The following is a 23,964-nucleotide window of genomic DNA, read 5'->3' on the forward strand; positions in this document are numbered from 1 at the left end:
AAAGCTGAAAACCAGCCGGCGCCACGGCTCACTAGGCTAATCCTCCGCCTAGCGGCGCCGGCACACCAGGTTCTAGTCCCGGTTGGGGCGCCGGATTCTATCCCAGTTGCCCCTCTTCCAGGCCAGCTCTCTGCTGTGGCCAGGGAGTGCAGTGGAGGATGGCCCAGGTGCTTGGGCCCTGCACCCCATGGGAGACCAGGAAAAGCACCTGGCTCCTGGCTCCTGCCATCGGATCAGTGCGGTGCACCGGCCGCAGCGCGCCGGCCGCGGCGGCCATTGGAGGGTGAACCAACGGCAAAGGAAGACCTTTCTCTCTGTCTCTCTCTCTCACTGTCCACTCTGCCTGTCAAAAAAAAAAAAAAAAAAAAAAAAAAGCTGAAAACCACAATCACATTTTGGGGAGGGGGAGACAAACAGGACCAAGGAAGGGGGGAGTAACATTTCACCTGCAGGCATTATAGAGTCTACTTAAGCAAACCCAACATTTTAACCTGACACTTCCTTCCCCCCTCCTTTTAATAATGAGTCAAAGCACTGACTTATTTTCACCTCCCAAAGGGCTATAATGAGTGCTGACATACATGAGCTTAACAGAGGCTATATGATGCTTGATAAAGTTTAGCAACCAGTTAAGGATAGAGGACCAACAATTAGCCTAAGGAGGAGAACAAGTGGGCCATCAAGGCCAGTTAGGAGAGTAATCAGCCAGGGATTCCAGTTGAATCAGCTATGGTACCAGGAGGCATTTTTTTCTCATTCTTTTTGTCAGCACTCTAGATTTTTTCTGATCTTTTGTTGGATGTCTTTGATTATACCTGACGTGTTGGCATAAAAACAGCAGGATTCACCTAATGCCACAGAGAGACCCCCCTTCAGAGAGAAACAGTAGGTCAAACCCATTTATTTTTTAAGACAACCTCTGCAAGAGATTCTACCTGGCTATGTAACAGATTAATAGAAGTTTGGTGGTGGCTGATATCAGCATCTATTTGTTGGGACATATGGGAAATATTTAGCTCATCCTAAACCAGTGCTGTTGTGCTGAGGGGAACAGCTCCTGCCACAAATGATGTCCCTCAGGTCCACTGTTGAAAGGAGCGGCCGAGAGCCGCCATAAAATGGCCTTAATAAAACAGTCCTGGGAAATGGGGAGTAAACTAAGTTCACAGAGAAAGCAGATAGCTACTACCCAGAGATAAGGGCTACTACCCAGAGATAAGGGCGACAGAACATCCTGGTAAGCACATAAGCCCCCTCCCCGTGCTTGTTCAAGCTTAACAAAGAAACCACGAGGCACGTAGGGCACGTAGCCACCCCTTTCTGCTCTTCAAGGACCCCCTCCCCATATCCAAGCTTAGACACGTAGGGCACGTAGGGCACGTAGCCCGCTGTTTCTCCTCCTCCTCGACGACCTCCTCCCCTTGTAGTTGCCCAATAAACTTACGCCACCCTATAGTATGTTAATTTTGTGGTTTTGCCCTTTAAAAACTGTGTAAAATGATTGTTCGGGGCTCCTCTCTCTTGCTCGCTGCTTGCAGCAGTAGAGGGCCCATTTGTGCAAATGAAATAAAATTGCCTCCTGCCTTTTGCATCGTCTGGTCTGGAGTCTGTGTTTCTGGGGTCGTCACAAAAGGACACCGCTTTTGGGGTCCTACACTGTAAGCAATTCAAAGGGTGGGGCCTTTTTTAAAACTCTCAGTGGTGACACATGGGGTGAGGCTTGAAGTGCATGTGAATCAGGTGTTACTTGGGGTAGAATATGTGCCGGCCTGCGGCACAATGAACTGGGTTTTCCTGAAACAGAGAGTGGGAATGCGGGGACAAGGACGCAAAGAATGGAGCCAAGACAAGTCCTGATCAAGGCTCGTTTATTGAATAAATCCAGTAGTATTTAAACATGACCAGTTGTTTACAAGAAGGAGCACAAAAGATTTACATATCAAAAAGGCTTTTAAGGTTACAATAAAACACTTTGGTGATAAATGCAGGTTTCAGGTGTGACTGATTATCTATATTATCTCTTGTGAGAGGTTTAGGTTCTTCCTGCCTCTTCCCAGAATCTCCCTAGCCTAATTGTCTGTGCCGGGAAGTCTCCATTCATATGTTTAAGTGTAAACAAAGGGAGCGACTACCTGTGGCTGCCCACAAGAAAATGCTTTTGAGTCAGAGCCAGAGACATTGATGTTAAGAGGGAGAAGGTACAAGAAGCAGAAAGTGGAGATGCCTTTTTTTTTAAAAATTCTAATAGACAGTTTATTGGAAACCCTTATAGTGTTTTTTCAAAATGACTTGACAGGCTTTATTTTAATAAAACATAGCAAAGAGGAAATGGCTTAAAAGATATCATCCATCTTTTGTTTAACTAAGCACTGCCCTTCATTTTGAAGGAAATGATACAATTTCTTTTTTTTAAATTTATTTATTTACTTATTTGACAGGCAGAGTGGACAGTGAGAGAGAGAGAGAAAGAGAGAAAGGTCTTCCTTTTTGCCGTTGGTTCACCCTCCAATGGCCACCGTGCTGATCCGAAGGCAGGAGCCAGGTGCTTCTCCTGATCTCCCATGTGGGTGCAGGGCCCAAGCACTTGGGCCATCCTCCACTGCACTCCTGGGCCACAGCAGAGAGCTGGCCTGGAACAGGGGCAACCGGGACAGAATCTGGCGCCCCGACCGGGACTGGAACCCGGTGTGCCGGCGCCGCTAGGCAGAGGATTAGCCTGTTGAGCCACGGCGCTGGCCCGAAATGATACAATTTCAAATCAGAACTTCCATCTTAAGAAGTGGATAAGAACTTAACATTGACTTCACATACAACCTTCAATAACAATAACGTTTATACAATTCATTGGGAAATAAAATACTTGCACAATTTATCCTGTTAGCCAATGTAATCTCCTTGTGTCACAAGTATTACAGTCAAGAACAAAACAAAGTGAAAAATTGAATAACCCAGTCAAGTTTATTATTATCCTGATTAAAAAAAAGTTCACAAATAGAATGTGACTTTCCAAAGAAATCTATCCGATGTCTGTGATCACAACTAGATTTTATTTTATTTTAGCACAGTTAAATGAAATCAGGCATGAGGTGTTTCCTGCAACATTTCCCAGGGTGAGGTAGTGAGTGATATAAAAGCAGGAAAATTTGGCAGCAGTGTTGAGATAGGAGCTTCTACCCCCAGACCAATGTAATAGGGTGGCCTAGATTTCAGACACAGCCAGCAGTCAGCTACTAGTTTGGGCTGGGTCAGGCTGAGTAAATGATGCATTCCTTCCAATATGGGAAACAAACTAAGTAGCTGAAAAGCATTTGTTGAGAGATTTTTGGCAGCAGGAGAAGGTGGTGGAGTGGGATGTAGGCCAAGAGAAGGCTCCTGGCAAGCCAAAAAGGGATCCTTCTTGTTGGAATTGGGATCAATGGGGTAAGGAGGCTTCCAAGCATTGATGGGGGTGCACTAGATGACAAACAAGGCTCCACAGCCATATCCAGTTTTGTAAACCATTGTTGGGTTTCAGACCTCGAGACTTTTCCCAATTAACCCACAAAAGACAGACATACATAGATGCAAAAGCAAGAGGGTTTTATTCCCAGCTAGCTGGGGCTCCCACGGGCACATACAGCGCAGTGCAGTGCTGAGGCGAGAAGCCCCGTCCCTCCCCCTCCCAGTGTTTTTATGCACGAGTAAACAAGTACATAAGTCACTACACATGTAGGCGAGTTCCTTATTCCTTATATGGCAATTACCTAAATTTATGTATTTCATTGATGCATTTGAGCAACTCAGGGGCTAGGCATCACATAGGAAGGTGGAAGAATCTAAATTCCAGGAATAGTTGTATGCCTGTAACCTTGGGCCTGTCTTTTTCTGGCTCAAAATGCAGCCTGTCATGGAGGAATGGCAGTTCTCTCAAATGTTGGTCCTGAGACCAACATTTAGCTTGACTTTAATATGTTGCTCCATATTTTATATCACTTAATATATTATACATTATTGCCGGCACCGCTGTAGCTCAATAGGCTAATCCTCTGCCTGCGGCGCCGGCATACCAGGTTCTGGTCCCGGTTGGGGCGCTGGATTCTGTCCCGGTTGCCCCTCTTCCAGGCCAGCTCTCTGCTGTGGCCCGGGAAGGCAGTGGAGGATGGCCCAAGTGTTTGGGCCCTGCACCCGCATGGGAGACCAGGAGAAGCACCTGGCTCCTGCCTTCGGATCAGCGCGGTGCGCCAGCCGTAGTGAACTGGCCACGGTGGCCATTGTGGGGTGAACCAATGGAAAAGGAAGACCTTTCCCTCTGTCTCTCTCTCACTGTCCACTCTGCCTGTTAATAAAATAATAATAATAAAAATAATAAAATAAAAAAAACCAAAAAATATATTACACATTATTAAGTCTTAACTCCAAATGTACTTAATCTAAATTAACTTACAGTTTGGATTAATCACTTAAAACTTAACTCCACACCATATTCCCCATGTAAATTCTGTTCCCCACTTGTAATTATTAGAGTTACTTACCTGTATAGACACAGTCCCTAGCTTTTGAAGGGCAAGTGCCTCCCTCCCAAACTGATAAGTATTCAGTTTTATTTGGTCTCCCAAAGTAAATGGCAATAGTACACATTTCCAATAGGGGCAAAAGAACTGACTGGGGTCTCCAGAGCAAAGGTAGGAGGGGTGGCTTCCAACTGGTGGACTATACCCTCAAGCTCCAAAAGCTATGGGGTAGAGCTTGTTAAGGTTTACATAGAACAAGAAGACATTTGGGGGCTGGTGCTGTGGCGCAGCAGGTTAACACCCTGGCCTGAAGTGCCGGAACTCCATACGGGAGCCAGTTTAAGTCCCAGCTGCTCCTCTAATGATTCAGCTCTCTGCTATGGCCTGGGGAAGCAGTAGAAAATGGCCCAAGTCCTTGGGCCCCTGCACCCACATGGGAGACCTGGAAGAAGCTCCTGGTTCCCGGCTTTGGATTGGCGCAGCTCCGGCCATTGAGGCCCACTGGGGAGTGAACCATCGAATAGAAGACCTCTCTCTCTCTCTCCCTTTCTCTGCCTCTCCTCCCTCTGTGTAACTCTGACTTTCAAGTAAATAAATAAATCTTTAAAAAAAAAAAAAGACATTTGGTCCATAAGTGCAGTTCTGGCTAGCAAAGAGGGTACCAGTAGAAAAGGAGGTGAGCCTGAAACTATAGACTTGGGAGGCATAAACCCAAGATGAAGAACATAACAGTAATAATCTTATGATTGAGACACCCTTAGTCTGAGCGGGTTGGGTCCAAGTGTGATGGACCATCTCTGTCCAGATCTTTGGCTGCCTTGGTGCGAGGGTAATGAATTCATGCAGAGGTTTTGTCAACCTTGACTGTCATTGCAGTAATGAAGATGACAGTGTAGGTCCCTTCCAAGCTGGGGTTAGGCCTTGTTTTTGGAATTCCTTTATATAGACCAGGGCCCCGGGTTGGAAGTGATGGCAAGATGTAGAGGATGGAAGAGGCAGAACTTCATGAACATGGGAGTGGATGAAGTCTTGGACCTGCTGGAGAGACTGAAGATAGTTTAAAACAGACTGATTAGTGATTTATTCTATAATTGGGTCTTGCAACCTGGGAAGAAGTGGGGTTGTCCTGCCAAACATGATTTTATAAGGAGTAAATCCTGCCTCTTAAGGCAAATGCCTGACCTGGAAAACAGGTGTAGGAGTTTTGGACAGTTACCACTGTTCTCTAAAATTAATTTAGAGAATGTGGATTTAATAGTTCGTGTTTGACCTGTCAAGAGCTCTGGGGTCAGTAAAGCCCAGTGAAGCTTCCAGGTAATGTTCAGAGCTTTACTGAACATTTGAGTGATGGAGGAGGTGAAGGCCAGACCATTATCAGAGCCAATGGATACAGGAAACCTGAACCTGGAAATAATCTCTTGAAGGAGTTTTTGTTTTTAGTTTGTTTGTTTGTTTTGTTTTAAAGATTTATTTATTTGAAAGGCAGAGTTTCAGAGAGGCAGAGAGAGAGGTCTCCCATCTGCTGGTTCACTCCCCAAATGGCCACACAACGGCCAGTGCTGGGCTGATCCAAAGCCAGGAGCCAGAAGCTTCTTCTGGGCCTCCCACGTGAGTGCAGGGGTCTAAGGACTTGGGTCATCTTCTACTGCTTTCCCAGGCCATAGTAGAGCTGGATCAGAAGAGGAGCTGCTTGAACTAAAACTGGCACCCATATGGGATGCCGGCACTGCAGCAGGAGAATTAACCTATGGTTCCACAGCACCGTCCCTCTTGAGTTTACTTTTGCACATGCAGAGATTTGGTCAGCCACTGAAGAGGCTAGTTCTCAAGCTTTAGGAATCAAGAAATGTCTAGTAACCAACTGTAACAACTTAGAGGCTCCCAAGTGAGTGGTATAATATAGGTAGTTAATGATGAAACCTCTGTTGGCAGCTGGAAGGAAAATTCTGGTATCTGGCATATTCCACCATCCTTTTAGGACCCTGAGCAAAAACAAGGGTTAATCTTTTAAAGCTGAAAACCACAATAGCATTGTGGGGAGGAACAAATGAGATCAACAGATGGAGGGGGTAACATTCACCGTTATCACTTTTTTTTTTTTTTTTTGACAGGCAGAGTGGACAGTGAGAGAGAGAGAGAGAGAAAAGTCTTCCTTTGCCGTTGGTTCACCCTCCAATGGCCGCCATGGCCGGTGCACCGCGCTGATCCGAAGGCAGGAGCCAGGTGCTTCTCCTGGTCTCCCATGGGGTGCAGGGCCCAAGTACTTGGGCCATCCTCCACTGCACTCCTGGGCCATAGCAGAGAGCTGGCCTGAAAGAGGGGCAACCGGGACAGAATCTGGCGCCCCGACCGGGACTAGAACCCGGTGTGCCAGCGCCGCAAGGCGGAAGATTAGCCAAGTGAGCCGCGGCGCCGGCCCGTTATCACTTTTATAAGTTGATTTACAGGTGTAGACTATAAATCAGCCTGCTCTCAAGGGTCAGTGGGCTGGTGGTCAGACAAGGAGAAAGCAGCAAACGGTGCCTGCAGGCATTATGGAGTTTACTTAAGCATTTCAACCTGACACTTCCACAAAGCCAGCAATCCTTTGTGAGACTTGTGTTTGTGTTACTTAAAAGTGAGAAGGTGAGCTATGTGGCTGTGCTGCTCCACACCGTAGCCATAGCGCTTTCCCTGGGTACGCATCTAGCAGCGTCCCAGAGCACCCTGTCGGGTTGCCCTAGGGAGCAGTCTTGGGGTGATCACTCGTTGATGACTCCTTGGCGCTTGCGTCTCAGTGAAGCTCCTGGGAAGCCCTGGGCATAGAAGAGAAGCTGTGTCCCCAAGCGTGGCCAGGAGCATGAGGAGATCGGAGGTGGTGGCTTTAGGAAGGGCAGGAGAGTTGGCGGTGCCAGGGTGAGCGAGTGGTTCCAGTGGCTGGGGCTCTGTTTCTGGATGGGGGGCCGGGAAGGGGGCTGCGGCTGCAAGCAGAGCAGAAGATGGCTCAAGTACATGAATTCTTGCTAATCTCCTGGGAAACTGAGTTATGGACTCCTGTCTTGCCTAGCTTGACCCAGCCCTAGTTGTTGTGGGCATCTGGCGACAGAAGCAGTGCATGATACTGGAAACAACGTGAACGCCCACAAAGAAGAGAGGAGTTGTACATCATGGAGAGGGATGTAGCTGTGACCATGAAGAACTTCTCTTTGAACTGGAGATAACTCCAGCACTTAACGTTTTTTTTTTGTTTTTTTTTTTTTTTGTTTTTTGTGTTTTTTGTTTTTTTTTTTTTTTGACAGGCAGAGTGGATAGTGAGAGACAGAGACAGAGAGAAAGGTCTTCCTTTTTGCAGTTGGTTCACCCTCCCATGGCCGCCACGGTGGGCACGCTGCAGTCGGCACACTGCACTGATCCGAAGGCAGGAGCCAGGTGCTTCTCCTGGTCTCCCATGGGGTGCAGGGCCCAAGTACTTGGGCCATCCTCCACTGCCTTCCCGGGCCACAGCAGAGAGCTGGCCTGGAAGAGGGGCAACCGGGACAGAATCCGGCACCCCGACCGGGACTAGAACCCGGTGTGCCGGCGCCGCTAGGTGGAGGATTAGCCTATTGAGCCACGGCGCTGGCCACTTAATGTTATCTTAAAACAGAAGTTACTCATTAAGAAAAGGTCGTAACTGTAATCCCATCTAGCATGTTTCCACATGGGGCTTTCCTTGCCATTTTTTTTGTACAAAACTTTCTCATTGGAGGATTAGTGTTTCAGATGTGTGTTTCATTTCTTCCTACACTCTCACTGCCAAATGTAGACATATGAGATAAAGCAAGCACCAAAATGAAAGGAAGGGAGGGGAGGAGGAGGGGAATATAATTATATTCTTAGAACTATATCAATGAACTGTGTTAAAGCTGTTAAAAATTAAAAATAATTAAATTTTAAAAGTAAGAATGAAAGAACAGGTACCAGTTTCCTACAGTGAGGGGAGACAAAGGGTTTAAGTTTCTTAGTCAATGAAAGCAGTAAGAATTTCTGATATTAGACTGGGAGAAATGGGGAAGAGATCCTTGAAGAGGAACAGACTCTGGCTCATGAGTAGGATGAACAGATTGTTTTAAAGGCCCACTAAGTATTGGTCTAGTTGGTGCTTTGAGTGTACCTTGCTGGGAAAAATAGGGGAATTTAATGAACAGTAGCAATGAAGAAATCCTGGAAAGATTTCTATTAAATGAAGTAGGCAAGAAAGAAGTGTCCATGGCTTTGGGGAAAGTAAATGGATGAAGTCAGTTATTGAAAATAAGAGTAAGTAGTTATAATGAGCCACTGAGATAAAAATTTTAAGACTCATTTCACACCGTGCTCACTACCTCCACACTATTCAGTTGAGGTGGCATAGGTAGGAGAAAAGAAAAGCAGAAGTTATCCCAAGTGGCCAAAATGCAGGCCAGCTTGGAATTAAATCCCAATTAAATTAACCAATGGTTTTTTATTCTACACCAGACATGCTGGAGTATCTGAGCTCATAAATTTGTGTCTTTTCCTCAGTGTTTCACTTTGCTGTTACCCATCCTCCAGGAGAGATGCTAATGCACCACTTCCATTTCCCCGAAAGGCACATCTCTTGTCATATGCTTATGTGCGTGTATCTTGCATGAGTTGGATACCCACTCCCTTTCATGCCCCATTATTCTCATTTTGATTTCTTACATCCAATCTTCAGGTCTTGGCTTAGACGTAATTTGTCAGGCAATTTTTCATGATCCTCCAGAATTAGGATGTTTTGTATTTATTTTGTCAGGTGTCTAAAATTCTGTGCAGCATTTACTTATGTAATTGTCCACTTATTCTTCCTCTGCAATCTTTGAGAGGAAAGGCTATGTCTGTCACATGCATCATAATATTCATCTAGAGCAGTATCCACTGCCACAACATGTGTATTTGCTAAATGAAAGAATGATTTAGTACGTTAGGTAATTACTAAATTACTCCTTCCCCTGAGTAATTTAGTGGCTATGGATATAATTCAATGTGTATTGGAAAACAGTAAATTAATAAAACAGTTATTTTTTAAAAAAATGAGAAGGTGAGATTGAGTGTACATTCTAAGTGATGTTCATCAAGAAAATGCTGCAAGGGGACCACACAGGAGGGAGGCAGGGGAGTGGTCACAAGAAGCAACACGAAAAATCACCGTTGGGTATTAGGGCTCAGAAGAAGTAGAACAACTTAACCAGGGATAAAGGCAGTCGGGAATACATCTGATAAAATTACCCTGGAGGAAACAGTCCCATAGAAAACTGAAAAGTTTTTTTAGTTTATTTATTCAAAAGAGTTACAGAGAGAGGTAGAGACAGAGAGAGAGGTCTTCTATCAGCTGGGTCACTCCCCAGATGGCTGCAATGGCCGGAGCTGCACAGATCTGAAGCCAGGAGCCAGGAGCTTCTTCCAGGCCTCCCACGTGGGCGCAGGGGCCCAAGGACTTGGGCCATCTTCTGCTTTCCCAGGCTATGGCAGAGAGCTGGATCAGAAGAGGAGCAGCCTGGACCAGAACCGGTGCCCATATGGGATGCCAGCGCTTCAGGCCAGGGCTTTAACCCACTATGCTACAGCGCCAGCCTCAGCTGAAAAGTTTAATTTGGATTGAATATGGGGGTGGCAACTTTGAAAGTGGTCAGGACAAGATCGTGAAACTGTAAGGACAATGTGGTGAGCAGGAGGTGTCTCATGGTTTTTCGAGCAGTCGTCACTTCAGAGTCTTCTGGAGTGGCAGCGAAGTGAAGAGACATGGATATCAAAGTTTGTAATTGCCACCCTTTGGGACATCTCTGTTATTTTCCTGGGTCAGGGCTAGTTTTGAACTGGAGAAATGAATCAAGTCAGAAAAGCATGACAGGTTAGCAGCTATGGTAGTTAAAGTGACCCAATAATGTCCACTCCAACTCGATGAGAGTGGCTTTGAATTGAGGTTTTAGTGGAGAGAGGTCCTTAAGAGATATTTTTATGGGAGTGGGTATATATGGGCCCTTCAGTTTTCTTCTCTATCTCTATCTGGGACATTGCTGGGTGGAGGGCTTCCTGGGTATAGAATTCTTGAAATTTTTCCCAAAAGGCTTTATAATAAACTCAACAACCCCCTTCATATAAGTTGGGGAAAGTTTTTCCTAAATACCCTGGGAGAAGGTTGGGACTCGGCCAACAAGACTGTTGGACACAATTTGTAATTTTTGGTCCTAATAACCCCTTTGGTGCAGGGTGGGAGATTTTCTTAGCCTGCCCCATGGGCAGGACTGGACCCCAGCTTGACAAAGTTATGAACAAGGGCCAGACTTTTGTGATTTGGCAACACAGAATTCCCATTTTTTTTTTTAGCCACTCTTTCACATATAGGCTAATATCTACCTAGCTAGGAATAGGAGAATTCAGAAATTTATAGTAGTACCTGTAATGCCACCAAGGACTCTGGCTGTCCCCCTAATAGCAATGCAAGGCTGACTGAAGAGCCTCTTCAGCAAAGGGCTGGCTTCAACTCCCGGGGCAGTATCACTTCCAGTGACCAGGTTTTTTGGCAGAGTGCAATGTAGCCTCCTTGAAAAACAGCATCTGTCATGGCAGAAGTTTGTTCAATGCCCACAAAATAGCATGTTTTTGCATCACACTATTTTGTGGATGTGTTAGGTAGGAAGTCAGAAATGAGCTTATGTGTGTGTGTTGACATCTAGGTCCAGCATCCACATCTCAAAGTCATCTCAATAACCTTCCAGGTGCAGCCCAGTATCTGCACTTCAAAGGCTTTGCCCCTTCTACCCGATAACCATTCTTCCTCTAAGGCTCCTCTAAGGCGGGGCGATGCTAACAAGGCTTCCTCCTGTCTGATAACTTCAGGGGGAAAACTCAGAAAGGAGTTTTTCATATTTACATCCAAAAAGTCCTTCTTCAGGAGGAGAAGAAGAGGCAGGAAGATAAGACCCATCCCCTTAAAAACTGCACGCTCAGCCCTCTGCCTCTCTGCTGAGCCACCCGCCTGGCCTGCCCAGGTGTATTCTCTCCATTCAGTGATGTAACCTCACTCTCCCCCAGTCTGAGCGACCGGGCACTCTCAGATATGTCTGGAAAGGTGCCCATGCGTTCTTATGGATGTCCCTACCCTAATAAACCTTGCTATTTTGCTTTCCACTTACTCTGTCTCACACCTGAATTTTCTTGCACGAAGACAAGAACCCTTGCTTCTCCGGTAACAGGTGTACTGGCCTAGTTGGGTTTCCTTGATGGCAAATTACCACATAAACCAGCTGTTAATCCTTTTAGGATCAAACAAGTCAGTCGCTTTGAACCATCCATCTACCTATTATTATGGTAATGGATTTTATGTTCTGGACTGAGGGGGTAATTTCCTATGCAGGAAAAATGGCTGGAAATGTTAGGACAAAAAGTGTCTGTAACCTGTTTTCCTTAATGTCTTTGGCTGCCTAAAAAGAGGATAGGGCAGGGTTGCCAGCAAGGATGGAAATGTGATTGGGGAGATTTAGCCAGCTCCCTGTCTTGAGTGTTTGAAATAGGACATGACCCCCTAAAGTTTACAAAAATGTGGCCCCTTAAAGTTCCCCAGAAGTGCTATCTGGGGTGCCACATGCTACCGGAATTTGGGGTACCTTACGATTTCACCACGGGCTTATTACTAAATCCCCAATATTAATAAGCCCGAGAGGGTTCTTGTCTAATATTTAGAGAAGAATTCTAAATACTGGCACAAATAAACGAGGCAGCATGGCACATTTTAGGCTTTTATTTAGTGCGAGAGGTATCTAGGAAAGTGAGGGCTTTAGTTCAGGTTGCAGAGAGGGGAAAGTCTGGAAACTAGGGTAGCATCCATACCACTCAGAGAGCAGGCCAAAAGCCACGTGCAGCAAGCACCTTGAGCTGCTATCCACCGCTTATCACCAGCAGCAAAGCAGAGGCAGAGCGCATTTTGGGACACTCCTTGCCTTTTTATATATTTTCCACAAGGGAGTGACTTGTGGGCAGGTGGGCACTCAGGTATGGTCAGGTAGAGCCTGATGTCACGTGGGGGCATGGTAAAGGTACCAGGTAGGATGTAAGGTCACACAGGGGCATGGCAAAGGTGTGGTCTTCCAGCTCACAAACCTAATCCATTTCTGTTCTTATAAAGGTCTGAGGAGCCAGGTGGTTTAATAGGAAGTCAATGGAATTCAGAGTGCAGAATATTTGCTTCCTTCCCCAAAAGGTTAACTTTAGCAAGAACCAGCAAGCCGCCCTCCTTCCTTTGCTCCAAATTTACAATGAGAATAGCAAGGGAGCTCTTCCTGAGCTCACAGCTTATGGTGAAAACAAGTTACCTACTCTACCCTTCTGTGTGGTTTTTTGTTTTAGCGGGCCAGACAGAATGGAGAATTGCAAATCAGGCTTTTTGATGGGTTTTTGTCCCTGCCTGGTAACTGAATACCAATCTGAATGTCAAGTTTTTTTCCTTCAAAATTGTACTTAAAAACCTTTGGGGCCTTTTGGGTTCTTTCTTCTCTTGGAAGCCCCCCTCCAAGCCACTAAGGCTGGAGGGCTTTGATTCTAATAAATACTTTAAAATCTCTTTGCTATCTGCTTGGAAATTCTTCTTCCCTGTGAGACAAAGAACTGAGGTAACAATGATTTCTCCACTGTTGTTTTCCCATAACAAAGAGACTGCAAGCAGGGTGCATTTGGGACTCAGGTTTTTATAAAGGTTAGGAGGGGTTAGTTTGCCACTACGGGGTAGGGGAGGTGTAGAAGGCAGCTGGTGGAAGAGTAGGGGGCTCTTTGAAGTCTCAGGGAATTTCCCTCTTATCTGTCTCATAGCTACCCCTTGCAGCTTCTCTGTTTTTCTGTTTGCATTGCAAGGATTTGAGAAGGGTCCGGTTAGAGACCAAGGACCTCCACAAGAGAGAGGAAGTGGAGTGGGGAGTTGGGGGAGAAGGGGAAAGTGCATGCGATATCAGCATATGAACCCATCACTTCGGATAGTTAAATTTAAACATGTCAGGAACGAAGAGGTAGAGAATCAGATAATACTGCTATCTTTTCAGGGCTCACTTTAAAATAATTTCCTTCTAATCTCACCCAAACTAATTTCACACAGCACTCAACTTCCACAAACCTTCTACAACATGTGACTCCTTCAGTTCTGCTCTATCAAGAGTCTTTTAACCTTCCACCACCAAGAATGCATTCTCATGCTTATGGCTTCATCCACAACTTTCTTTCCTACCTGCTGGTTCTTGCAATTCACATCCCAAACAATCCTCAACATCTTTTAAAAGAACAGAGTTTTTTTTTTTTTTTAATTTAAATGCATTTTATTTTTAGACAACCTACATGACAATGTTTTTTGCCTTAAAAACAATGCCTCCACTTGAAGTAAATCATGGTCAAAATAAGTGAGGAGCTCAAGATAACATCAGTCCCACTTCCTGTAAATCCTGGTATTGTGTGGATGACAAGCAGCAGCCAGTTACGATGAGCAGTGATAGATCCAAATTGCTAACTTTGTTAACATTTTTCCATCTCTAAACCATCCTTAAAGAAAATCATAAACGGGGTCACACCATCCTCACGGTAGTCCAGCAGAGCAACCATGCCATCTGGATTCATGTTTTCACCAATATAGAACTGGTAGTTTTTGAAATTAGCAAGGATGTGCTTGATTTGTTCTGCAGCCCCTGTCATAAAAGGTTTTACTCTCTCTGGTCTCTGTTCTTCAAGTTTGCCTTTGATTGATTTCATGTAATCCTTGATGTACTTCTTGTAGGCTTCTTTTGTGAAGCTGGTTTCCTGCAGGTGATGGTTCATGACAATATCAACACCAGTGATCACTGTGCTTTCGGTACCTTCGCCCTCCGGGCCTTCGGCGGAGGCATTCCCACCGATGAGCGAATCATCAATGTTACCCTCTGTCCTACTGACCATCTTCCCCTCCACCTCCAGGCACAGTCCGCCCGCGATCTCCCGGATCTTGTAGATGTCGGAGAACATCTCATCGTGGCTGATGAGGTCCCGGTAGATAATCATGATGGCGGCTGGTAGGAGACGACGACGGCGGCGCTAGCTTGGCAGGAGCCCGGAGCTCAGAGCGAGCGCGGTGCAGCAGGAGCGGCCCTCGGGGGTAGGGGGGAGCGGGCGGAAAAGAAGAAGAGAGTTTTTAACCCATATTTACTTTAAAGCAGTTTTTGAATTTTGAAACTGCTTAAGCAGTTTTTTTAACATTGGAGAAATTAAGTTGTTTTACTAAGGTGTTGTGAATGCTAGGAGTATCAGGAAAATAATTAGCCTAGGAAACAAGACATTTAAACATTATACTGCTACAGAAACCTGGGGTGGGAAAACTCCCTTTGTTCAAACTGGCACCAGAGTGCAGGATTGAGAGCAGTTTATTAATGCCAGCGGGCTCAGTGGGAATCATTTTCTGAGAACTGAGAATCAAAGCCAAGTTTCTTAGAATATTTATAAGTTCATCAGCATCATACCTTAACTGTTACAGCATTTGTTATGTAGGAAATTAGAAATTTAGCCCAGGAGAATTCCCTCTCCTCAGGACCAAATGGGTTACCTGACCTGATAACATGGGGCAACACAACCTTCTCAGATGCCCTAAGGGGAGCCCCCCTACTCTGCCTGGGGTGCCAACAAATCTGGGGAGAAATTAGCTGATTTTCATCCAACAAACCCTTCTGTCAGTACTCCCCATCCTTTGTCCTGGAGGAGAGGGGGAGGTGGGTAAACAGACTCCCTCTGGACGCTCTCTCTGTCCCTTCCATTCTGATGCCCTACCCCCAATAAAGCCTTATCACTCTGCTCTCTGTCTCACACCTGAACTCTTTCTTGAGTGAAGACAAGAACCCCACGGCTTCCATGGCCTTCCCTCCAGTAATACATTGATGGTTTTAAATTGCAGCCTACATGACTTAGTGTTATGGACAATGATCAAAGAAACCAAAAGGCACTTGAGGCTTCAGGAGGAAAGGCACACTGTTTATTTACACACACAGGCTTGGCAAGACTCATGTTTCAAAAAGTCAAGCCCCAATCTTCTGTCTTTCCCTACCTTTATACCCTAAATATAGCAAGGCAGTTTTGAGGCAGTTTTGGGGCAATTTGGAGAGTACACTGTTATCCTAGACCCTCAGGGACTAACAAATCACAATTGCAAAGTAGGATACTTTTATGATACAGGACCCAGTAAATTTATAACTTAAAGCCAATTTTAGGAGGCACCAAACTATTGTATCTTAGGTATAAGGCTAGCCTTAGGTATGGGACTGACTATGGTGATTGGGGAACAGGTTTCTAAAGGCAGTATTGTTAACGATTTACTTATTAATGATCTGAAATATTAATTTTTTTACAGGCAGAGTTAGACAGAAAGAGAGAGAGAGACAGAGAGAATGATCTTCCTCCCATTGGTTCACCCCCCAAATGGCCACTACGACCGGCGCGCTGGGCCAATCCGAAGCCAGGAGCTAGGTGCTTCCTCCTGGTCTCCCATGCGGGTACAGGGCCCAAGCACTTGGGCCATCCTCCACTGCACTCCCGGGCTACAGCAGAGAGCTGGGCTGGAAGAGGAGCAACCGGGACAGAATCCAGTGCCCCAACCGAGACTAGAACGCAGGGTGCTGGTGCCGCTAAAGTGCCTAACAGCATGACAGGTAACCTGGACTTCACAGTGACAGCATTGACATAGTGACCTTCAAAAGAACAACAATTCCTTTTCTAGATTTCAGACCTTCAGATTGATAATTCTTGTCATTTTAATTTCATTTCCTGAAAGTCAGGGTCAACTTGTGAAAAGTTGTGAAACATGCTAAACTTGTATCCCTGGTACCCAGATTGAATTCCTGGCTCCTGTCTTTGGCTAGGCCCAGCCACAGATGTTGCTGACATTCTGGGAGTAAAGAGGCAGATGTAGACCACTCTTATTTCTACTTCTCCCTGTCTCCCTGGTGTTCAGAAGTATATTAAATGAAGAAAAAATTTAAATATAAAATGAGGAGAGAATAAGAGCTAAAGTTTAAAAACAAGCACTACTATGGGTGTTTAGTGCAGCAGTTACCACTTGGGAGGACCATATCCCATATCAGAGTGCCAGGTTTGGGTAAGGCTACCTCACTTCTGATCCCAAGGATTAATCTTATGATTATAAAATAAACTTAAAGTATGTCATTGTAAAAATTAAAAGAAAGAATAAGAAAGGAAGGAGGAGGGAGAGTTGGAGGGAAGGTAGGGTGGGCAGTGTCTCTATGCTCCTAAATCTGTATATAAAAAATACATGAAATTTGTTCAATATATATGTGTGTGGGCAGGTGGGTGTATCAAGAGAGAATGGCAGGGGCCGGCATTGTGGCATAGTGGGTAAAGCTGCCGCCTACAGTGCCAGCATCTCATATGGACACTTGTTCTAGTTCCGGCTGCTCCTCTGATCCAGCTCTCTGCTATGGCCTGGGAAAGCAGTAGAAGATGGCTCAAGTGCTTGGATCCCTGCACTCACATGGGAGACCCAGAAGAAACTCCTGGCTCCTGGTTTTGCATCAACACAGCTCTGGCCTTGCCAGAACCCTCCTCCCCCCCATAACTCTCTCTCTCTCTGCCTCTCCTCTTCTCTGACTTTCAAATATATAAATAAACCTTAAAAAAAAAAAAAAAGAATGGGAGAAAATGTTCCAAGTCTTGGGAAGCAAATAGAAATCTACATTCAGGGTACCAAAGTACACCAAATAAGATGAACCCAAAGGGACCTACACTCACCAAGGCACATCACAAGCCAATTGCCATATGAGAGATATTTGAATGCAACAATGGAAATATAACTTGTTAAGTACAAATGAATATGCATAAGACTATAAGCACATTTTGAAGGAGAAATTTTGAAAGAGGAAAAGAAGGATGTGGTAAAAGTCTGAAAAGAAATGAACAAAAATATTGAACACCAAGGGGCCATCATTGTGGCATAGCAGGTAAAACTGCAGCCTGTGACTTTGGTATTCCACATAGGTGCTGATTTGTATCCCAGCTGCTCCACTGTCAATCCAGCTCCCTGCTAATGACCTGGGAAAAGCAGTGGAAGATGGTCCAGTGGAAATGGCCATCTGGGAAGTGAACCAACTGGTGGTTGATCTCTCTCTTTTTCTCCCGTGTGTCTGTAACTCTGACTTTCAAATGAATAAATAAACAAAAAAATGATGTACATTGGCAGCATAGACACAATTTTTTTTTTTTTTTTTTTTTTTTGACAGGCAGAGTGGACAGTGAGAGAGAGAGACAGAGAGAGAAAGGTCTTCCTTTGCCGCTGGTTCACCCTCCAATGGCCGCCGCTGCAGCCGGCGCACCGCGCTGATCCTGGCAGGAGCCAGGAGCCAGGTGCTTTTCCTGGTCTCCCCTGGGGTGCAGGGCCCAAGCACCTGGGCCATCCTCCACTGCACTCCCTGGCCATAGCAGAGAGCTGGCCTGGAAGAGGGGCAACCGGGACAGAATCCGGCGCCCCAACCGGGACTAGAACCCGGTGTGCCGGCGCCGCAAGGTGGAGGATTAGCCTATTGAGCCACGGCGCCGGCTCCATAGACACAATTTTTAAAAAATGGACACCAAGTATACTATACCCAGCCACTTTGCATTTCAATAATGGAGTTAACACGGAGACTTTCTAAGAAAAAAAGGGGAACTGCTCTAAAAAGAAGAAAAAGCAGCTCTTCAAGAAAAAGGAAGAGAATGTTAACTAATAAAATGTAAACATATGAGAAAGTGTAGTACTCATGGGTAAAAGTAATTTAAATGACTAATACTAATGGTGAATAATACTAATACTAACACTAACACTAATACTAATACCAATGGTGATGAGTAAATCAGTTATATCTGTGATATAAAGGTAAATCACCAAAGCAATTAAAAGAAACTATAGGTAAAATATTTTCTGAGGGCTACAAATTACGAAAAGATAAACTGTGACTTTAAAAACATAAAATGTGGAAGGAGGGACAATAAAAGAATTTGTGTATGTGATCCAAGTTAAGATTATAAAGTGAAAGTAGCATGTTATGAGATGTTTTATACAATCTTCAGGGTAACCACAAGGCAAAAGTCTATAATATGAGTGATCTTCTGAAAGTTTATGGAAAACGTGTATCAGGAAAAGCTATGCATGTATTTCAAATTTTTTGCACCAAAATAAATAGCTTTTAATTTTTATAAAATTTTATAATATCATTATAGAAAAAAAAGAAAGATTCAGTGCACACCACTTGTAAAAATATCAAACCACAAAGAGAGCAAAAAAAGAGCAGTGGATATACAAAACAACCAAGAAAAGAACAGTCACTTGTAAATCCTTATTCCTCAATAATTATTTTGAATATGAATGGATTAATTTATCAAGAGAAAAGGCATAAAGTAGTTGAATAGATAGCAAAGGAAGAGCCACCTCTATGCTGACTACAACAGGCTCACTTCACCTTAAAGGACAATACTGGATTGAAACTGAAGGGATAAAGTGATATTCAATTAAAATGAAAATCAATACAAAATATATTTTAGGTAAAATTTTAAAAACAGGGGAAGGCATTATGGTACAATGGATTAAGCTGCTACTTGTATCCACCTGCATCCCAAAATAAGAAAGCTGATTGAAGTCCTGGTACCTCCACTTCCAATCCAGTTTTCTGCTAATGCATCTGCAGAGGCAGCAGATAATGGCTCAGGTGCTTAGGTCCCTATCATCTATGTGGGAATCTTGGACAGAGTTCTGGATTCCTGGAATTAGCATCATCCAGCCCTGGCAATTGCAGACTTCTGGGGAGTAAACCAGCAGACATAAAATCTCTGCCTTTTCAAGTAGACAAAAAGAAATATGCATTTAAAAATTATACTTAACATTTTTTTAAAAAACTTTAAGAAGAAAAAGATGATCATTGTATAGTGATAAAGGTGTCAGTTCCTCAAGAGAACATAAAAATTGCATATATATATACAGCCAACATCAAAGCACTTAAGTGTATAAAATAAGAGATCTGGAAGGCAAACTGGAGCACAATGAGAGTATAGGAATTTCAGGGTTGGCGCTGTGGTGCAGTGGATTAAGCCACAGCCTGCAGTGCTGGCATCCCATGTGGGCACTGATTCAAGTCCTGGCTGCTCCAATTCTGATTCAGCTCCCTGCTAATGTGCCTGGAAAAGCAGGGAAGATGGCCTAAGTCCTTGATCCTCTGCACTCACATGGGGGACTCAGCAAAAGCTCCTGGCTCCTGGCTTCAGCCTGGTCCAGCTATGGTCATTGCAGCCATTTGGGGAATGAACCAGTGGATGGAAGATCTCTCTGTCTCTCCTGACCTCTGTCTGAAACTCTGCTTCAAAAGTAAATAAATAAATCAATCCATCCACTGGTTCATTCCCCAAATGGACACAATGGCTAGAACTGAGCAGATCCAAAGCCAGGAGCCAGGAGCTTCTTCCAAGTCTCCCATGTGGGTGCAAGGGCCCAAGCATTGGGCCATCTTAAGCAGATGCTTAACCTACTATGCCATAGCACTGTCCCCTAAACCATTTTTTTTTTAAGAAAAGAATATATGGGGGCCGACGCCATGGCTCACTTGGTTAATCCTCCGCCTGCAGCGCCGGCATCCCATATGAGCTCCGGGTTCTAGTCCTGGTTGCTCCTCTTCCAGTCCAGCTCTCTGCTGTGGCCCTGGAAGGCAGTGGAGGATAGCCCAAGCACTTGGGCGCCTGTACCCACATGGGAGACCAGGAAGAAGCACCTGGCTCCTGGCTTCAGACCGGTGTAGCTCCGGCTGTAGCAGCCATTTGGGGAGTGTCTAACTCTGTTAAAATATATATATATATATATATGAATTTCAATACACCATTTTCAGTAATATCGGTCATGCAGACAGAAAAATAAAGTATTGAAGGGGCCCGCACAGTGGTGTAGCCGGTAAAGCTGCTGCCTGCAGTGCAGGCATCCCATATGGGCGCTGGTTCGAGTCCCAGCTGCTCCTCTTCCAATCCAGCTCTCTGCTATGGTCTGGAAAAGCAGTAGAAGATGGCCCAAGTTCTTGGGGCTCTGCACCACAGGGAAGACTCAGAAGAAGCTCCTGGTCCCTGGCTTCAGATCGGCACAGTTCTGGCCATTGCGGCCATCTGGGGAGTGAACCAGCAGAAGGAAGACCTTTCGCTCTCTCTCTCAGTTAAGCCTTCCTTTCAAATAAACAAATCTTAAAAAAAAATTAGGAACTATATTAAGTATATTTTCAAACCATATTGGTATGAAAATGAAAATCAATATTTGGAGAAATCATGAGCAATTTATAAATATGAAGAAATTAATAATATGATTCTAAATAACTATTGAGTTAAAGAAGAAATTAAAAGTGAAGATAAAAATTATCTTGAGACAAATGAAAATATAAATGTGACATAAAAACTTATTAGATGCAACAAAATTAGTTCTTAAAGAAAGGTGATAGCATCACATACCACCACCAAAAATCTGAAATAAACTATTTAATAGTCCTTTGTTATATCTCAACAAATTATAAAAAATGAAATCTAAAGTTAGAAGAAGAAACAAAGATCACAGCAGACAAAAACAAATAGATACTTGAAGCACTTGAGATTATTATTATTATTTTTTTTAAGATTTATTTACTTATTTGAAAGTCAGAGTTACATAGAGGCAGAGAGAGAGAGAGAGAGGACTTCCATCTGATGATTCACTTCCCCAATTGGCCTCAAAGGCTGGAGCTGTGCCGATCCGAAGCCAGGAGCCAGGAGCTTCCTCTGTGTCTCCCATGGGGGTGCAGGAGCCCAAGGACTTGGGCCATCTTCTACTGCTTTCCCAGGCCATAGCAGAGAGCTGGATCAAAAGCGGAGCATCCGGGTCTTGAACCAGCGCCCATATGGGATGCCAGCGCTTCAGGCCAGGGTGTTAACCCACTGCACCACAACATCGGCCCCGGCAATTGAGATTATTAATGACACGAAGTTGGATTTTTGAAACATTAAACTCTTAGCTAGACTAACAAACAGGGAAAGAAGATTTAAATAAATAAAATTAGAAATAAAAGACATTACATCTGGCTGGTGCCACGGCTCACTGGGCTAATCCTCCGCCTGCGGCACCGGCACCCCGGGGTTCTAGTCCTGGTTGGGGCGCCGGATTCTGTCCCAGTTGCTCCTCTTCCAGTCCAGCTCTCTGCTGTGGCCTGGGAAAGCAGTGGAGGGTGGCCCAAGTCCTTGGGTCCTGCACCCACATGGGAGACCAGGAGGAAGCACAAAAAAAAAAAAAAAAAAGACATTACATCTGATAACATAGTGCAAAGGATCATGAGAAATTTTTATAATTATAAACCAGTAACATTGATAATCCAAAAGAAATAAATTCATACATATAATAGATGAAGATTGGATCATGAATAAATCGTAAATATAGCAAATGAATAATGAATAAGGACACTGAATCACTAATAAAATAGTTTTCCATCAAAGAAAAGTCCAGTATTAGGTAGATCCATGGCTGGATTCTACCATACATTTGAATAATTAGTTTTCCAAAATGTATTTAAAATTGAAGAAAGGAGGTCAGCATTGTGGCACAACAGGTAAAGTCACTGCCTGTGACACCAGCATTCCAAATGGGTGCTGGTTTGTGTCCCATCTGCTCCATTTCCAATCCGCTTCCCTGCCCATGGCCTGGGAAAAGCAGTAGAAGATGGCCCAAGTGTTTGGCATCCTGACACCCATGTGGAAGATGTGGAAGAAGCTCCTGGCTCCTGGCTTTAGCCTGGCCCAGCACTGGCTACTGCAGCCATCTGGGGAGTGAACCAACCAATAGCAGATCTCTCTTTCTGTCTCTCCCCCTCTCTTAATAACTCTTTCAAAATAAATAAATAAATCTTTAAAAGACATTCTAAAAGAATACTTCTAAACTCATTTTATAAGGCCATCACTGCCCTTATATTAAAGCCATAGAGACACTACAAAAATAGACTACAGGCCAATATCCTAGATTAGTATTGGTGCAAAAATGCTAAAGAAAATCTTGGTGAACTTTATTTCACAGTATATTAGAAGAATTATTTGACATGCATAAGTGGGAATTACTCATGGGATCCAGAATGGTACAACATATGCAAAAAAGTAAGCATAATCCACCAGAATAACAGAACAAAGGGCCCAGCTGCTGCCCACTATGCTGCACTATGCGTGTCCTCTTCCACGTGGAACTCTCTGCCCCTGTGCCGGCTGTTTGTGGTAGGGGGTGGTATGATCAAGTTGGTGAGGCCTGGAACTGAGGGTTCAAGAGACTAAAAGAAGGTCAGAAGGCTTTAACTGCAGATTCCTTACTCAGCAATGGAGCAGGCTTGTATTGTCTACATTTATGGTGATCCTACCTATAGGCAGAGAGCTATCTATCACAGTTTGAGACTGACTGGAATTCCTATAATTAATGTCAAAAATAGCTGTTTAACTGGTTCTACTGTACTGTTTATGGCCCACAGCTGGTTCAGAGTGGTGTGGCAGATTGTGTCTTGGCTCTTGGATTTGAGAAGATGGAGAAGGGATCCCCTAGAGTAAAATTTCCAGGTAGAACCAATCCAAATGATATTCATGGATGATTTTCAAACATCAACATGTTTTTGAAGAGCTGATTTTTCCATTACTATCACCACTCCTGTATTTATATTTTTACTCAGCATCAGTACAAAGGGCTTTTCCTGTTCCATTATTTATTTATATCATTATGGGTTCATTTATTCTTATACTGTTCAATGTGCTATTGTCTGATCCAGCTCTCTGCTATGGCCTGGGAAAGCAGTAGAAGATGGCCCAAGTCCTTGGGCCCCTGAACCCCCATGGGAGACCCAGAAGAAGCTCCTGGTTCTTGGCTTTGGATTGGCTCAGCTCTGGCTGTTGCAGCCATTTGGGGAGTGAACTAGCGGATGGAAGACCTCTCTCTCTCTGCCTCTCCTCTCTCTGTGTAACTCTGATTTTCAAATAAATAAATAAATCTTTTTTTAAAAAAAAGTAAATTTGAAACTAGAGACTGAGCACAGTTAGTTTATAAATATTGTATAAATGAAAAACTTACCTCATGTACTATCCTGCACTGAAACTTACCTTTTCAAAATGGCATGAGTTAAAGAGCATTTTTCATAGAACCTCCTTCTACGATAAATTCATCTTTGCCAGAAAAAAATTAATTCCAAGAGGATTGATTGGAATAAATCATATATACCTTTTCTTATTTGTATGACATTGTGAGATCAAAAGAGAGGGTGTTGAGGCCAGTGCTGTGGCATAGAAGGTTAAGCCTCTGCCTGCAGGGCCAGCCTCCCATTTTGGTGACAGTTTGAATCCTGGATGCTCAACTTCTGATCTAGCTCCCTGCTAATGCACCTGGGAAAACAGTGAAAGATGGCCCAAGTACTTCAGCCTCTGTACCCCATGGAAGACCCCAGAAGAAGCTCCT

General features: G+C 44.3%; 1 protein-coding gene across 1 annotated transcript; it reads right to left on the reverse strand.

Annotated features, from left to right (window-relative positions):
• Positions 1 to 13,778: 13,778 nt before the first annotated feature.
• LOC100353956 (translationally-controlled tumor protein) lies at positions 13,779 to 14,634 on the reverse strand. The gene has a single exon (XM_002718317.6). The coding sequence runs from the start codon at positions 14,517 to 14,519 to the stop codon at positions 14,001 to 14,003; it is 519 nt and encodes a 172-aa protein (XP_002718363.3). The 5' UTR covers positions 14,520 to 14,634; the 3' UTR covers positions 13,779 to 14,000.
• Between the last annotated feature and the right edge of the window lie 9,330 nt (positions 14,635 to 23,964).

The sequence above is a fragment of the Oryctolagus cuniculus genome, chromosome 15 (assembly GCF_051225735.1).
Source record: "Oryctolagus cuniculus isolate XC-2025 breed Fujian yellow rabbit chromosome 15, ASM5122573v1, whole genome shotgun sequence".
NCBI classification, from domain to species: domain Eukaryota; kingdom Metazoa; phylum Chordata; class Mammalia; order Lagomorpha; family Leporidae; genus Oryctolagus; species Oryctolagus cuniculus.